Source organism: Opisthocomus hoazin, chromosome Z, assembly GCF_030867145.1.
Source record: "Opisthocomus hoazin isolate bOpiHoa1 chromosome Z, bOpiHoa1.hap1, whole genome shotgun sequence".
NCBI classification, from domain to species: Eukaryota; Metazoa; Chordata; class Aves; order Opisthocomiformes; family Opisthocomidae; genus Opisthocomus; species Opisthocomus hoazin.
The window spans coordinates 59,077,953-59,096,617 of record NC_134454.1 but is presented as its reverse complement, the minus strand read 5'-3'; the positions used below and the strand labels follow the sequence as shown (position 1 = coordinate 59,096,617).

Genomic DNA, 18,665 nt, shown 5'->3' with positions numbered 1-18,665 from the left:
TACAGTACTACATGGTTTTGTAACTATTTTGAGACCTTTATGGCCATTGGGCAATAAGCACCAAAGTTCATTCTTTTGAGGATTATACCTCACCCACACAACAAAATCAAAATAACACAGCTTTCCCCTTAAAAAGGATTCATCCCAGGCTCGGAAATAGCCTCTGTGCTAAAAAGGCGAAGGACTTACCCTGAAACGCACAGCCAATCAGCGGTGAAGGTAAGCATTGACATTTCCCAGCACTGAACCAACACCGTACCTTCTAAACTCAACAGTTCCTTGAATGCTGTGTGTTCACCAGTACGCTCGGATTAGCTTCAAACTCCAGTGATGCTGTAAAGGAGCCTTGCTCGTGACCTGGCAAAGGCTACAGCTGAGGGCCGCGAGTCCAGCAGCGCACGGAGATGTCTCATTTCACAAACCACAACAGCTCTGAGTGGGTGAGGATGGCCAGACCTGCCTCGCTAGGGAGAACCACGCAAGGAGTGAACCCTACCTCCCAGCTCCAGGGAGCAGACCCCGTGCTCTGCTCTTGCACTCGACATCCGACTTCAGCACCTGAAGCATGGGTGAATCCTGCCCTCCTCTGTGCACACGGCACAGGAGAGAGCAATTAAGACTATATTCACATGCATGCTTTGTTCTCTCAGCTTCTCAGCTCTCATGGCAGGGGGACAGGAACCTTTCAGATCAAAACTCTTTTCTGATCTTTCCTACTGAAAAGACTTGGTTATCTAGCATTAAGGCTCTGTTCTCCCTTCCCTCCCCTCTATTCCCTTGTCCATCAAACCCAAATGAGAAGCACGTGGAAAGGAAATCTTGTCACTGCTGTTTCCCACAGGTTTAGTATCATTTTGGTCTCAGCTCTGTAGAACAGCAATACTGCCCTCATCTTGCAGGGCTATTAAAACAGTAAACTGGTCAGCTAGCAGTCCTTGTGGGTGTCCGACTGGTAGTTTCCAAGGGTTTCCTTTGGGAACACTCAACTTTCCTCTTTCCGTGCAGTGCCACAACGGTATCACTTGAAAAAGGGCATAACAGCTTTTGCAGATGGCTTTACTAAGGCTCAGGAAGAACTAGTTGTCTACTATCAACTGAAAAAGGTCCTTTGAACTGCAGCGCTCCCACCATGTATGCTCTTTGTTGGCTCAAAACATTCCTGAGCTCATGGGCCACGAACTTTCCTTAACCAACAATGGCAGTTGCTATTTTTTAAATCTCCAATGCCTTCCCTAAGTTTCTGGAGCAAAGCTTGGTCATTGCCACACTTCAGAGATTATTCTAATGATCTCCTCCTACCTGTCAGCCCAGGTTTGAAGGATATACTTCCATGAACCTTTCAAGCAATTATTCAGCAACACTCTCACACAATAGCAATCATTAGCTGACCAGTCACATACTCACCTCAGAAAACACCAGTCCTTCTCTCTGTAATCTTAATGACTCAGTGCTACAAAGTGCCCTGACCACGTACTGGTGTAAAGGGACACATTTTCTATTAAAATAGTGCTGTTTACTATGAAGATGTGCAGTATCTTCGAACTTTTGCTCTGCTGCTTCTTGCATTCTTACCAACATGCTTTAGTCTGTCCTTCCTGTGGTTGTGACACACTCGGGAAGTGTTTATGTGTTTATATATAATTATTATTAGACTTTCAACACTGAGAGACTTCAAAGTTTCCAGGTGAAATGCTAGGTCTTCACATCTTGGGCCAGGCTTTAATGAGAGACTTGATTTTTGGAGGTATAACTAATTACTAGCACAACAAATTGCTATAGTGTGCGTATCTGAGCACCTCAGAGCAGCCATAAACCAGGCAAAATCTTCAAGGTAAGCTGAAAGCTGAAGGATTGAGCTATTTTATGTCAACAGGCAGTAGGACTTGGAGTAAGTGTTCTGCAGATCTCTCATCTCTCACATCCTTCTGTCTCCTGAAAGAAACAAGTCACTGGGCTGCTCTTTAGCTCTGAAAGCTTATTCATACTCACATAATGGTCACTCTGAGAGGTCTGAGCCTCGCAAATTAGTCTGTTCAGACTTCTCTTAAATCACGCAGCCAGCTCCCTGGAATGAAAAACCACTGGTAACTAAGGAAAGGGAGAGAAGCCTTCAAATGCTTAAACATGGCCACAGCCACCACCACCTACTGCAGAAGAAAGGCTTTTCCAACAGGGTTCCTCTCAGCTGTTTGCTGCTGACATTTCGCCTGAGAAGCCAGTGCACGGTGAAGCCCAAGGCTGAGTGGTGTCTGTATTTCAGAAGACGGTGCATTCAGAAGCAGATGTGGAACCGATGCTTCTTCAGCTCCTCTGCAACAGACTTTCCCCAGGAAAGCTATTTAATGCTGCGCCTTCTCAGCACAGTTATGGGCTTAAAGAAACAGGAACAAAGTGGTGGTTTCTGAAGCTTCTAAATGCCTTTAAAAAAATCACACCAGCCTGTCATTCACATCTTGAAGATCTGGCTTTTCATCTTGGCCACATGCTCAGTTAAAGACGGGGACATGCAGACGGGGACACTTCTTTCCCAGCCTCATCACGCAACAGAGAATAAGAGTACCAGAACAAGACAGAGTAATCTACTGCAGACTGAAGTGCTCAGACATGATGGGGACAAAGGCCAGAACAAGAAGAACAAAAAGCGACCCAGACCAACCAGTTTCTAGGAAGGAAAGACGAAAGACTCGCTCCGACTGATACTGAAATGAGCGGAAAGACTCTCATTGACTTTAATGGAAGTTAGATGAAGGACTTGTTTGTATTCACCTTTGTGAAGCAAGAAGCATGGATGCAAACCTGCAGGTAGGCCTGGGAAGTGTCAGAATCAGACATAAAGACGGGTCCACTGCAGATAGAGGAGGCAAGAACAGGATTTCTAATCTGGTTAAAAAGCAAAGTGCTACACCCTGAATAGAGCATACAGTTAGATACAAAACATCAGTGGGAAGTAATGGAAGCAACATCTGTCTCACGAATTCGGTGGAATTTACTGCATTTGGCATTCAGGACTAATTCGACTGAATTAGTCAACCTATAATGCCCCTTGGTTGGATCACATGTACCTACTCTTGGAGACGTATCTGTAAACCAAGTCACTTGAGTTTTCTGAATACAAAATGCACCAGTAAATACACTGCACAAACAACCAAGAGTGTTAAACAGGTTTGGTTAGCTGTCAGCCCACGGGACAATTTTATTGACCTCTCCTCTTTCTACTGCCCTGCCCCAGCCCCATGTAACTGGACTGGAGTACGACTGCAACAAAAACAGCATAGGCAGAGATAAGGCAGATCCCTATCAAATTTATCACCAGCGAGGCACGCTGCCCCTTGCAAACTTAGCTGTGTTATAGCCTGGCCTTCTCCAGGCACCTGCCCGGGACCGGAAAAATCCCCAACACATATAGAAGTTGGCTGTCCCAGAATGAGATGAGTAATACATCTGTCATGTCTTTGACTGATGACTGATCAGACTGCATGTTCTGGCAAGACCATCACCAGCCAGGAGTTAATTTCAGCCTTTCATTAGTACCCAGGAAGCAATGCACAGTTAAGTAATCTACTATTTGGAGAGGAGGAGAAGAAAAAAAAAAAATAAGAAAAAGAAAAAAGGAAAAATAAGAGACCTGTTTATTCGCAGGTATTAAGTTTACAGTAGGAATTTCCAGAGGATTTTAGTCTGGTTTTTGGAATGAAGCCCCAGAAGTTACACTAGAAGGCAGCAACCTAGAAGAAAGAGAATGAAACACAACAGTTCTGCATTTCATTTTGCTCATGTGAGTAACACCTTTGAAGTCTAAGCACCTACTTATAACAGGGCATGAATTTGCACTTTCTTAACATTATTTCAACTGTAAATCCAGTAACTACAAACATAAAGCCTCATATTTAACAAGACCACCCACCACTACAATCATACTGCTTGTACGAATAGTCACTAGAACCCCATTTCCAAATTAATTACAAAGTGTAGGCTTCTTCTGTTTTGAAGTAGGCCTTCAATGCCCCACATAACTAAAGCAGACTAATTTTTTCAATGTCGCTTTTTTGTCTCCTTCAATGTTGATGGTGTAAATCACTAAACGATCTCTCAGTGACATGCTGCCAGCTGAGACGAAGGGATATGAATCCCCTGACCAGTAAAACTATGACAATCTACATCAGCAGATTCTCCGGCTCTTGCAATATCCTTTGTTGCTCTATTGCAAAAAGAAAATTAATGGCTGTGTTTGTCAGCCCTCTGCACTCTAAACAGTATCTAATTCTTATTTACGCTTTGCTTTCCTTACAGCACTGGCTTTGGAAAGAGGCCTCGAAAAGAAGTGGAATTTCCAAGAGGGAACCTTGCAGTCTTTGTGTCAGTTCCTCCTGTGCTGCAAAGGGTCTGGAAAAAAAACCAGCATCATCTGAAACACGTGCAGCAGCCAGCATGCCATTGTGAAGAAGACTGGAACATTTGTATCATACTGTTTTTATGGGGTGCCAATAAAACCTGCAGAGGGGTTAATGGGAGACCTGGAAAAGTTAAGCAAGAATCCAAAATGTAATCATGCAATTCCATGCTTTAGCTTGAAGTTCACTGCATCTTTATCAGACACTTTAAAAATAATAAAGGCCTCTTAAAAAAATCCTACTTGGAAGAGCAGTTGGGAAAACTGGAGTAGCAATCTGAGACATCCATCAGCAAGTACAGGAATGGCTCAATAATGGCTTCTCATCCAAAGATTTTGGATGGGTTCAGGCATTCAATGTGGAGGAAAGCATCCAATATGGCACACAGGGAACTGATGGTGACAAGTTCATATGCCACTGAGAATTCAAGGTTCAGTTCTAGGGTTCAGAGTTTTAGCTAAGTTTCTGAAGAGAACCTTGTTTCCAAAGGAGTTGTATCAATGAGACAGATATATTCAAAGACAGCTCGACTCATTGATATAAGACACATCCATGTTCACACGACAAGCGCTACCAGCTGCTTCAGATGAGATCAGAGATGATGCAGGCTAACCTAGTTACAGGGGACCAGATTCAGCTACGTGTCAGTTGACCTGTCGTTTACAAGTGATCTCGTCCTTTACTCTAGTTACTAAAAACTGCCATAAGGCTACTTTCTAATTACACTTATTCTAAATTTTCTCTTGCCATGAATATTGAAAGTCACGAGTGCTGAGGTGATGACAAATGACCCAGCTGCCAAAAATTTAGTACGAGTGGTCCACTGTCAAAAGTTTTCCAGAGAACTGAAGCCTTTCTGAAGAAACCAAACCCTCATCAAAATCTCCATGAAGGCTGAGCTGTCATGTGGGCACTGAAAGCCCACCACTTTTTAAGAACCATAAAACTCAAACTTACATTCAAGCTGAGGTGTAATTCAAGTGCCTCAGAGAGCCCCACCTAGCTTGGTATCACAGAGGGAAATCCCCTCTGAGGTTGACCACTGCCATAAACAAGAACACCTACGGATCAGCTTGTTCCTCATGTGAGGAAGGTTTCCACAATGATTACAGAAGACTTGCAGGGACAAGAGGAGACCTAACATAATAGGGTCCTTTATGCTGTAGCATAATCTAGCCTTGGCCCAACTGATGTAAATCATACTTCCATGCTTTGTTAGGCACCACCATCTTTTTCATAAGACAAAACCAAGACACAACAGAGAGGTGATTTGGGTGTACCAGGGTTATTTTGGACACGAAGGTTGAGAAAAACTTCTTCCCTCATTACATCAGTGTGATTGTTTCAAAGGTGACCTCCAACATCAGGTCCAGGAGGGATGGAAAAAGTGACAGCAGTTAGAAGTGTTTTAGTTTGCTAATACAACCAAAGAGATGTACAGACAGCAGGCATCAAGCAAACAAACCACTGCTTTATAGTGTATATAAGTCTAAAAAGCAGACAAGACTATTTTCAGGCTCTCAGACTGGCACCAAGCAGCAGCCTAATTGTGTGCAAGATTCATTCCTATACTGTCAGAGTTTATCTGCAGTCCTTCACAGCACCAAGTACACTTTTCTCACACAAACAGAAGCAGTACCACTGCTTGTTTTCTCTGTCAGAAAACGCTGTATGATACTGTCTGGTCAGCAGATGGCTCTTGTTCGCACTGGATACCCACCCAGTGTGTGGCTTGTTTCTCTCCTTTGCTGTTGTCTTCTCGGTCTGCTCAGGCTCCAGTTAAGACAGACTGCCCAAGCAGGCACTCAGAATGCAGACCTTCATCCAGGAGCACAGCGGAATACTCTCATAGCCTAAGTATTTCTTTCCACATCCACTGTGGAAAGTTCTGTTCATTGGTTTGTCAAGGCACTTTCAAGCACTCAGGAATGAGCTCAAAAATTTATGGGCTTGAGACAGCTCGGACTGCATGCATTACAAAGACAGACAGGCTGGAGAAGCAAATGCTTACTTCTATCCCTCTATTTTCTCACAACTAGAAAAGTGCATGGTAATTTCAGGACTGATAATGAGGGGCTCCTTGAAAGTGAAACAGCAGACACTCACAGCACCTCATTTGGCACCGTCTCCTGCCTTGTCATTCCAGAACAGCAATTCTTCCTCCCACCCCCAATACGCTCTTAATTCTTCAGAGATTATCAGGTGACAAATCCTGAGAAGCTTCCACGTCGACATTCCTTTTCATATTGTCATTTTTCATTGAACAAAGTGCTTCAGTGGCATGAAGACCAAAGCTGTTCAACCTTAAAGGATGAGGAGACATTTAGCAAGCATCTCCCAAGAAGCAAATGCACTGCCTTCGGCGATGAAAGGAAGTTTTGACCTTCTGGCTCCTGAAAGTCTTGATAAACACGCTGTTTTACACCTTGTGGATTGACAGACTGATTCAGGATAACAAGAGCCTCATTTCTCATTGCAGACAGCTGGAACATGCACGTTCCAAAGCATAATAACCCGAGAAGACGACATGACAGCAGTAGTCACTGCACAATGGTTAGTGGTCAAAGACTGGTTTTGTTCTAAATTCTCAGCACCAGCTGTTACAAGAAGTAGAACAGATTTCCACCTCTTCCCAGCTTCCACCCAAAGAAATAATTTGTTGACAAAATTATTTCTGTTTAGAAATGTCACTGTGCTACTTACCCCTTAATCATCACTGTTACTAGCTGAACTCAAACATATCCCAACAAAGTAAACAAACCCATCCTGGCAATTCATCATGGCAGTCCCTCAGTCAGAGAGTATCAAAGGAAATGACATCTAGCTAGACAACAACGCAGAGCAGAAAACAGGAACAGCAAGCGCTGGCCTGTGCATCCGTTTTGTTCCACGCTTACCAGAATGGTCTGAAAACCCAACTCACGGGCACACTGTGAAACATTACCCTGTTTCCTCCAGGAGAACAATCTCGGCACATGATTTTTAAGCACTCCCTGTTACAACCTATGGGGACTCTGCTATGTGATTTCACAGAATCACAGAATGGTAGGGATTGGAAGAAACCTCTGTGGGTCATCTAGTCCAACCCTCCTGCCGAAGCAGGGTCACCTATAGCAGGCTGCACAGGACCTTCTGGCAGCTCACACAAGGGACTCACTGGTTTTGTCCTCCAGACAAGCCCTGGAGTCTAGGTCACTGAAAGCTGATTTATTTTATGATTTGTTCTACTCATTTCTTCCCAACCCAGACAGTGTGAACAAGATCGTTAACTTGATGATTGATCAAAAAATTGTAAGGGCTTTCTAGTAACATTTTCTAAAATTACTTCAGTCTACACTTCCAGAAAATTGATGTTCTTACTCATTTGGATGATCTGTTAAAAAACACCCAAAACAAAACACACAATTAAACTTTTTAGGAGGGCTTTTGCCTCTTGAAAAGAAGATCTTTCACAAACACTAACAGATGCTTTTAACTGGAAGAGATGTGAAAGTAAGCCCATTGTGGAAGCAACATTTTTGAAAATAAACTAATGGGCAGTTGTTTCCACACCAGGTAAAGGAGGCCAGATTATTTTACAGTGAATAATACAGAGATGCATAGGGCATTTATATTATATGCCATTCAGAAATCCTTTTTTCAATTTATGGAGATGTCACACATCATTGGATAAGAACTGGCGTCTAACTCTACCTGATTCTGCAACTTGTTTTCCTCACACATCAGAACCTAAGAAAGAAATAAAGTTAAACCTAATCTAACTTGTGCTGACATCACTGATGAATTCTTAAAGAACTGTCAGCCAAGCTTACTTTGTTAATTTCTACAGGTCTGCTTAAAATATGAAGAGTCACAGGATGAAGGTGGCAGAATTGAGTATTCAAATACTGCTTAGTAAGACTCTACACTTAAAAAACCCCAAAAAAACAACCAAAAAAAAAGGACAGGATATGGAAACCAAGGATAAGCCTTCACTGAAGTTAAGTCCCCACCAGAATGGTAAGGTGGCATGATGAAAGTGTTTAAATTTGAGGCACTGGATCAACCACGGACCTTGAGAGATGCTTAGCCCAACCTCCTGCTCAAAACAGTGTCAGCCATAGGATCATACCAGAATGCTGAGAGCTTCAAGCAACTTGGACTTGAAAACCTCCAAAGATGAAGACAGCACAACTGCTATGGGTAAACTGTTCCAACATTTCGTTTGAATCTTACTTCATTCTATTAAGAACAATGTCCTCCATTATTCAAATAAGATTAGACACAAGTGATCCTGAAACCTAAAATGATCCTGTGTGAACAGCACATCCATCTGCCAATCTGACCATATAGTTAAAGGTTGTTCATATGAAAAACTGATTCAAATTCCATCCCTTCGTGGTTCACACATGGTCGTCAAAACCACACAGCCCTTCCACTTCATCTAAAGAAGCAGCTTTTAACTGTTATAGGATATTATCCTTCAAGCAGAACATCAACGAGAACAAGATGACAGAAACTTTGTTAGTAGCCTTTACAGATATTTGCTGACAGCAGAGCACAGGCAATGCTCCAGGTTCTCAGGACTCATTTCCACAGTTGAATGTGCCATAGCTTTGTGATTCATGCCCTGTGATCTGCACAGCATCTGCAAGCAGGCCAACAAACTGCTGCCAAACAGAAATGGAACATCACAAATTAAGACATAACCAAAGAGAAAAAAGTGAGGAAAAAAAAAATTAACAAAAATGCCATCAATGTAGAGCTCAAGTTTTACACAATTGTAAATGAACGTTATTGTAGCAGCACAATATAGTCTCATTTGCTTTTGTTTTAGTCCAAGTGACTCAGAAACTCTACCTCTTTTAACCAAAGCCTGATTCCCTGTGCTCTCTTCCTTTCCACTGCTCCTGTCCAAACTTCAAGCCTACAGCTTTAAAGTGCTAACTTCTTATGGCAGTCACGTACAGCCACCTTTCCGTGCCTCCAGCGAACAAGTGGCCTGTGCACGAATGGTAAAATCAGCTTATTCAGAAAAGGTCAGATAATTGTTTTATGTACAGACCAGAAACATTAACTTGCTACATACAAACTCTCAAATTTGTTGACATGGGCATGATTGATATAGCCAAGCCTTCCAGACTTCTTGTATCACAGAAGCTCTGCCCGGGCACTGAACATTGGAAGCCAAAGAAAAAAACCTCAACCCTCACAATTTTTCCTCTTCCTGGCCCCAAGCATATAGGCAGAAAAAAAGAGAACATATCCAGAAACATCTAGATTATATGTATCTCTGCTCAGTGAAACTAATTTGGAATTTGGAGACATAATGCATTCCCCTTACCCCCAATATAATTTTCCAGAACAGCAGAATTACTTTTTATCTGAAACATATCCAAAAAACAGAAGAAGAAAAAAAAAACAAGTCACAGGCAGACAGCAAGCATGGAAAGTTTCCTTCCAGATCATTTAAAGTTGAAAAGTTAGAAAAAAAATAATCAGAGGATCTTAGAGTAGAGGATGTAAATCAGAGTTTCCATTAGCGAAGTTAGCTTTTTGAAAAGTCCCAGAACGGCAAATATTTCCAAAACCCTCATCCCACCTCCATTGTAATCATTACTTTTTCTGAGTATAATAGTTAGTCCTTTACGCTAGTTAAGCTGCTGAATCTGTCAAACAGGACCATACTCTAGTCTATTCCCTCAGACAAACTTAAATTACTGTGTTTCCCACCTCTATGACTTGACTCTCCAAAGTTATTTGCTCTCAGATTTACATATTCAGATTTGGGATAACAGACTCCGTTAAGAAGTAGCACACATTCTGGCATTACATGTTTACAGTCCGTTTGCATGACAAAAGTGATGCAATTTTGAGTAGAAATAACAACTTAAGTCCAACCCTGACACTGCAAGCTGCATATGCTTTCACCTATCTATCAAAACCCTCACATAAACAATAGAGAAGCTTCTCCCAGGTATCTACCCTCTCTAGCCACCTCATTTGGATGCTGTTGCACTCTCTAACCTAGGACTTAAAACTCTACAGGCCCAGGAAAGCTAAACAGACTGCTACAGTAACCTGGAAACATTTTACCTTCTCTTGCCCCAAATGCAAAATGAATCACTTTGTCCCTTTCTCCCCTCTTCTAACAGTTATCACAGTAAGCCAGCCACACAAGAAGCCTGGCCAGCTTTGTGTGACCTCTATTTACACTTCCGTAGCTGTTAATTTAATTTGACAGCTGAACTGTTAGTTCTTCATTTTCATCTCCCAAGTGTAGTTCAATCCACAACTACAAAATCTGAATGTTAACACAAAAACAAGCAACACTGTGGCTGGGGTCAGAGGTGAAGGGAGAGCAGGATTAAAACTCAGCAACCTATACTTCCATCTGATTAAGGCCACTGCATAATGATGACCCTGCTACTGTTTCTACTGAAGGAAAAAAATTGCAGCCCTTTTCAGGGCACTGGAGTGTCTACAAACACACAAGACTGGAGATTAGAAGAATCTAGTAAAAGGTCAGTACACAGAAAACTTCATTTCATTTGTGTCAGTGTTCCAAATTACTTGTTTTCTTCTTGCCATACAGCAAAACACCCATGAATAAGATACAAAAGAAGAGGGACGAAAGCAGTCTCCCAGACAAATGTAAAATAAACTAATTGTTCTATGCAGGCTATGAAGATGATATGGCAGCCAAACAGAGAGCATTTATTCATCTTGAATGAGTAATACGATGCCAAGCTTGCACTTTCTTCACCTACAAACCACAATCATGCAAATAACATCTTACCACTTAAGAGATAACTTATTATATAAGCACAGGCTTCATCACTTAGATATAAGGCATTCAAAAAGCACTATTAGGGCATGTTAAGGCTTACTAGTGCATAATGCAGCATTCTAAAGACACCACAAACTACAGCAGTGCAGCAGTGAAAAGAAACTGCAGCATCAGTGTCTTCAGTTTCAAAATCCAAATACACAGAAGATGACAGAATTCTGCCTATGCTCTAGAAGAAGTCCATTAGTCAAACCTATTTTTCTTGCCACACTAGCTTCCAACAAGGTATTTCTCTCTCATTAAAAACACCATTTTATCTCTGCCACCTGAAGGCATGAAAAACATACAGTACATCAAATGCATGACTTCAGTCTCATTTTGCATCAGTATGCTTCAGGAATGTGACCCCAAAAAAACACTAAGGTCTTATCACTTCATGAGTGACCTTCCCAGTTCTCCTCACCTGCATTCTCAGCTTTCAACTAGCCTCCCCTTTAAGTGGTGTAGGATATACAATTCACAAGTGACAAAGTTGACTCTTGCAAAGCAACTGATCCGTTCCACCGGCTCTGAAGCAAATCGAATTCTGAATTCAGAACATGAGGCTACCCTCATTCCTAGCAGCAGCTGATAAAACCACCATTAAATGCTATTTACATGCCTCTCCCACAGACAGTCATGTCAAACAGCTGTATTCAGCAATAACCGCTCTCCGTTCTGCTATCCTGCATGTGAGCAAAATCATCACTCTTGTTCACAGCAAACTGAGGTTCAGTGTTTTAGGGATGTCAATTTGCCACTGGATTTTGAACAGCGATCTAGGCACTGTATGCATACTGTAACCAGGTGTAGAAAATGGTCTTTTGTGTATTTTAGTTCTTTAATATCTGTGTACCAGTGAGCCAGTTACTTCAAATTCTGCAAAATGTGAAAAACCATACAGCTATGTATTCATTTAGCAACAATTTAGTTTCTTACTGCAGCTGAAAAAAAAATACCTCTCTCTTGACTTATAGCCATATTTCATATATCCTGGCAGCTTCTCATCTTAACCCTGCTGTTCTTCTGAGCCATTCCCAGTTTTTGTGGCAGCTTCCCACAGGTCACAGTTTACAATTTAAGACACTTACTCATGGGTCACAAATTACGTTCACGCTCAACAGGCATAATCCCATCAGAAATTGTTGTCCAAGTGAACTTTACAGCATTGCTCCATCGGTATGGTACATAATCCTGCCCTTTGTCAAACAGGAATTTGGTATTTTACAGGGAAGATACAAATAAAGCAAACGGCAATACTACTATGAAATGCACACTTTAGGTGGATCACTCGTTTCCTCACTTCAAACAACAAAAGTTCCTGAAGAGACTCAGAAAGCAGATCAGGGTAACGTGTAGCTAGAAATAAAACTCAAATTACTTTTTTTCTCCACCTTTAAGGAGAAGCACCTGATTGTGGTTAGACTACCCAAGACTACATGTTGTTTGTGAGATCTATACAAAGGTACAAACTGGTTTGTTTCTTTTTATTGCCCTCTTTGTTTTGCAGCCTCTTTATCACATCTCAGTTACAGCTGGTTTTAGAAGCAACACGCTAGACAAAGAGCTATTGGCTGAAAATGCTCCCAAAATTTGTCTTTGAAGTCCCCTTGAATATAAATGTTAATCTTGTTCCCAGCTTCTCTATCATCTAACTCTTCTTTATGTACACAAGCAGAGTCCCACCAAAAGTTTGCTCACTAGCTGACTCTCCTCCATTTGGTCCTGCCACACCACTCCACTCCTCTCAAACTTCAACACACTGTAAACTCTTTCAGGCATGGCCTTTCAGAAATGCTACTGCCTCTTCCAGGCGCAGGCTCCTCACTTCAGCCTAACCTCCCTACAGAGGAAATCTCTATCCCAAGGTACGCATCACTTGTCATTCGGTTTCATACCCTACCCAGAGCACTGACCATTTCCTTATTCAACATCTGAACTCGTTCCTACCTCTGAAACCTTGTTCTTCCATTCTCTAACAGGAGCTGACAGCACTCCCTTTGCAGCTTGTATACTTTCTCCAATACTGAAGAGAAAAAAAAAAATTGAAGATTTAGGATAAAGACAAGGAGGTGGATTAGGGAAGGAGCATGCTTAATCCAAATATATAATTAAAAATATGTACCTGAATTTACGAGATTTTGACCAATTCCACAGATACAGCCACCCAGGGACTTGGGACACACTGCTCCATTTTTTCATCTTTGGTTGCTGCACATTTAGAGTCAAATGCTTCACATTACAAGCACAGCAGCGAATCCTTCCCCTGGAATGGCAAACAGAGCTGCCTGCTGGAGTACCTGGTTACTCCTAGTCTATCACATCTAAAATCACTATCTCAGAGAACAAGAATTTCAATCACTATTTCAGAGAACAAGAATTTCAAGTATGTTGCTCCTTGCCCTCTGCAGCACACAGCATTCGCATTAATGTGTTGAGCCATATCAAAATACAAAGGGATCTATTTCGAAAGCAAAGGAAACTTTGCATTCTAGGACTCTAAGCACAATTGCATAGGTATACACAACACAAAACCTTCAATTCGGTGCTAGTTTTAACACTAGGCTTTCAGCAAACCAAAGCATACAGCAGACACAGTTTTGTAAGAGTTCACTGAGGAAACTGACAAAGCAAAGGGATGAAGTGGGAATAAGTATCTTCAGAGTCTACTACTATTTTTCCAGACTACTACTATTACCAAAGAATATGCATGTGTCTTTATTCATTTCCTTACAGCCTGGACAGGAAATGCCACAGATGTTAGTCTCTTCATAAAACGTGCTTTCATTAGAACTGGAGTTAAACTGGGTGTTTTTAATATTTATTTTTCTTGCCTAGCCAATAAGTATTTCCACTATCAGGAAGAAGGAAAGTCGTCGTGTGTCAACAAGATCCAAGAAGGTTAATGTCCTTTTTTTACTCGCAGGTGATCTACTCTGTAAGGAACCTTACTGTTTCCATTGAATTATATAGTATTTTCAAGTGCCGAAACTCCAGGTTAATTTTGTGCACAGACAGAGCTGGACTTCAAAGAAATCAGAAAAAAAATTTGAATTTTAACATGCCTGCCTCCAAATATCTGTAAAACCATCTGAAATATCCGACGAAACCACAGCTGACAGATCTGCTTACATTATTTTGAGGACTTGGCTTTGTGCCTCCCAGTTTCATTCATTCATGTGTATTCTTGAAGTAAAGCTCAATCCGACACTTCAAATTCAGAGCCATAGTTTGATTTCATTCGTGATTATCTCACATTGCTAAAACGTTCTCTTAGTGTGGTAAGAACAAAGCATATCACCAATCCAGTCTCTTGGGTTTCAGCTAGATTCATAAGAGGATTCTGGACAAGGTTAATAAACCATAGCATTAAAATGCAGATGTACAGAGGACATAAGAATAGACAACTACAGAATTAAGATGACTTCAGAACAATTTTTTAAATTCCATTTAAAAGTGCTTTCATAGCATAGCTTTTCACTAAGCAGATCTTCAGAATTTCCACCACAAAGGTAAGGACTCCACTACCAAAACTTCGGAAGAAATACTTGAATGTCTTAGCTACTGTTCACAAAACCCTGAGGAGACCGCTCCCTAAATCCCTAAGAGATTGGCAGCAATAAAGCTGAAAAGCACTCTGTGTGGACAATTCTTGGTAGTACTTGGTAGAAAATGAGGCACAGTACACTTAGGTAACTTACATAACTTGTTCAGGTCACACTTACCTTCTCAACACCATATGATTTCCACATATTCTTCAGCAACTACAAAGAGATACATGATTCTCCCTGGCAAGTATCCCACTATTGCACGGATACCAGTTTTTGCTAGCATATGAGGTCAGGCACCTGTTGTTCATCAGAAGTCACATAACAAGTGTCCCACTGCTGAAAAATGGGAACAGAATTACTAGTAAGGTTTCAACCACAGCAGCTATAAACCTCTCAATCAGCATACAAAGTTACAAATGACCAAACTTTTTTTACAAAGAACAAGCTCACCAGTCTTTAATTCAAATACATTTATAATAAGTAAACATTTCAGAATCAAAACTGGAAGGAGTAGACTGAAATTCCCACAGAAATTCTTGCTTTACTTTCCATTGTCCTAGAGAGGGAATGGTTATTTCTGGTATCAGTTTCATCAGTACAGAAGACTCCCACAAACTAGAAGCTTTTGTCTTAGTTAGGTGTTAGCTATGTAGTAAAGTACATTCAAGAAGTCCCGGTATTAATTTGGCATTTTTCAAGTACCTAGCAGCTGGTCCTTTTACAGATAACAAGTAGCCCCTTTTTGCCTGCACAGTGTTAAATCAAAACCCACCTCTTCCAGTCCATAAATATACTGAGAGTACTATTTAGCTCAAGTCTACTGGATGACTCGGGTATGAACGTTAACTTCACTAAAATGAAAGCATTATGAAAGACTTATTTTCTAACTAGCGATATCACACCTCCTACTGATAGATTTCGGTCGCGCTACCACTTAGACATTACACAGCTGTGAAATTTTAAAAGAATAAAATTTGAATAATTGAAGTACTCACTACCTGGAAAAACATCACAGATGTCTACGGATAGAAAGGAAAAGTAAAGAGCTTTAATACATTTCACTATTTGGTGCAAATAATTATTTAACAGACTACAGCCAACCAATGAATAAACAAAACACAAAATACAAACATTTCAGTCTTTCTCGCTCTCTTTTCTCAAGACACTTGACTTGTAGTTTGAGCTTAAGCAGCAGTTAAATAGTTAATCCACTGATTGACAACCTAAGCAGAAAATAATTTTTGAGCTGCACCACTAAATCATTAACATTATTTGCGGTACAACAGCTCAGTGCTGTACCACCAATACTATTTTAATGTTTACTGCAGAGATAAATTTGTAATCCAGGCCACTGGAGTACAACAGCAAAAACTCAAAACATCCCCAAGCTGTGTGCAGGATATCTTGCACATAATAGCTTTAGATTAAATTAAAATGGGTTTTCATTGGTAGCATTGCAATGACGGGCAAAACTGCGTCAAAAGGAAGATTGTTACATTCTATGATGACTAAACAAAATAAATGACAAGTAGGTACCAAGAAGTAAGCTCCAAACTTCCAAACAGAAATAGCTTGATCATTACAATCTACTCAAACAAACAGAATGCCAGTATCTTCAGATGCTTACAGCTGTACTGCAAAAGCTGCTTCAATAAAGGTAGGAAGGTGAAATTTGATTTGAAAAAGTCTCACTGTAGCAAATAAAAATGAAGCTTGTGTTTTGTTTGCTGGCAGAAAAAGAATATTCAATTCACAAGAGCGCATATAACAAAACCAAACATGCAACTTACTGCTTTTGAAACTTACACTGCAACGTAATATCTAAGTGAACAGTAACTAGATATCATTTTTCCCAAAAAGATGTAAATGGGATAATAAATTTACCTGCATGTATATAGCTTCTCAGATCATTCGAGGGGGGCAAAGGAAGGGGTGCTCTTTCTCAATAATCAAGACACTTTTAACTGAAATGGCTTTTCATTTGAAGAAAAAAAAGCCAATGTTGTTTTAATCCAGCATTGAACTAAGTACTGTGTTTCCTGCACTACTGAAACACATATGAAAAAGCAAAAGAACTACCCATATTTGGCATTCATGTTTACATTTGCTCAGATCTCTTAGACTTCATAAAGCTGCTATCCAGTGCTGCCATGAAATACAGATTATGGAATCCAGATAGCACAGGCTACTTCCAATACCACTGCTAAGTACAAAGGAAAATGAAGCAGGGCATTACACTACATTGCTGGAACTAGTACAGTAAGAGTGAAAACCTAGAAAAAGTTAACCTACAGTTTATAGAAGAAACTAATTATCTGCAGAAGCTGATTTTTGGTTGTATATTATTTTACACTGTGTCATTTTCTGTGTCTGCTAATTTACAGCAGACGCACTTGCTGTTTGCTTTGCTTTGTTTCCTGTATTGCCTTCTCCCCTACTCCCCATATGCCATACACCAAGTATTATGAATATAACCCCAAATATCCCAGACAATCCAGTGAACAGAGTTAGTGTAATGAACTGGTGTCAGGTGTGAAATTAAAAAATGTCTCTCAGTCTTCATCAAAGTTCTGTTGTAGAAGAAAGTTGGCAGCCAAGTTTTCATTCTTCTCACAAGCAAAATACGCCTGTATCACAAGTCCTTCAGGAAATCCTAATGCCTTTAGCTGCAGAAAAGAAACAGATTTAGAAAGCACATTTTGTATATTAAGCTTCTTTGTATACCCAGCATCTTGAGATGCCACTTAAGCAATTGCTGCCTTCTTGAAACAAACATTGCTGCCTAGCTCAATGCTGCCTTTAGTGAGCAAAGAATAAGGTGTTGCCTCTGTCTTTAGTAAACAGAATTCTCACTTGAAAAAGTGATTTGAATGACTCTAGCAAAGCACCATAAAACACATCAGTTTTCTTTCACTGCCACAGTAAGTCACTAAACAGAGGTGGGTCACAGTCATGTTACGAAGTAATGGTAGATTGCACTGCTGCATAAACAAAGCTTCAAAACAATGCCCATTTTAAACTATTAATTATACAAAGCTCAGTATTTTTGACTAAAGCTGCCTGGAACAAAAGCTCCCAGCCTGTGATCGCTAGTAGGTAGCCCAACACATCACATTGTCATAATTTCAATTGTTCCAACTGGACTTCCACTTTTTAAAAAATTGACTACACATTACAGCCATAAGAAGTAAGTTGAGAACAATCTTTTTCAGAAGTCAAGGAACTAATTAATGTCTGGGACACAATGACAACAGTGGAAGATAATACTAGAGAAGAGCTTATTACTGTGCCAAGGGAAATGGGTTTAGCCTGCACTTAAAAATATTCAGCAAACCATTTTTTGTTTTAGCCAAAGGCAAGTACATAGAACTACCTGGAAGTTTTCTTAAAATCCTCACAGCACCTGCAAGGCATTTTATATATGGGACAGATCAAATGCCTGTGAGAAACTATGCCCTATTATCCCTTATCAACCATTCTTAGATTTAATTCCACGCTTACAAACAGCGTGAATATATCAGCTGTACTACTAAGACACCTAAGTGCTGAGGTGTGTCTTTCACGGCAAGGGGAAGAAGCATACAGGTCTCTGTTCGGTTTCAGAACAGGCTGTAGAGGTAATGCTCTACTACATAAAATGGTTTTAAAAGGAAATGCAGCAGACTAGAGGACGATCTGTGAAGAAGTACATGGACAAATGGCTTATTAGACTAATTTTATTAATTGTCAATTTCCTTGAGAATTGACACCTATATTAAAATAATTTTTTTCCTGATGATCCTTACATAAACTTTTGCTTTGCCAGTTGAAAATCAGTGTCTTTGATATACAAAACTGCTACCACAGTATGACATAAGTCTTTGCAATTTGTTCTATGCAAATCCATTTTTAGTCAGTGTTACCCACAGTATTTAT

The 18,665-nt window shown here is 40.5% G+C and overlaps 1 protein-coding gene across 1 annotated transcript in view; it reads right to left on the bottom strand.

Moving 5' to 3' along the window:
• Positions 1-15,778: 15,778 nt before the first annotated feature.
• Positions 15,779-18,665, bottom strand: part of RAD23B (RAD23 nucleotide excision repair protein B) — a 40,270-nt gene continuing 37,383 nt past the window's right edge. Inside the window, exon 10 of the mRNA XM_075410547.1 lies at positions 15,779-17,416. Within this exon, the coding sequence (XP_075266662.1) occupies positions 17,303-17,416 (114 nt within the window). The 3' untranslated portion in view covers positions 15,779-17,302. The remainder of the gene's footprint in view (positions 17,417-18,665) is intronic.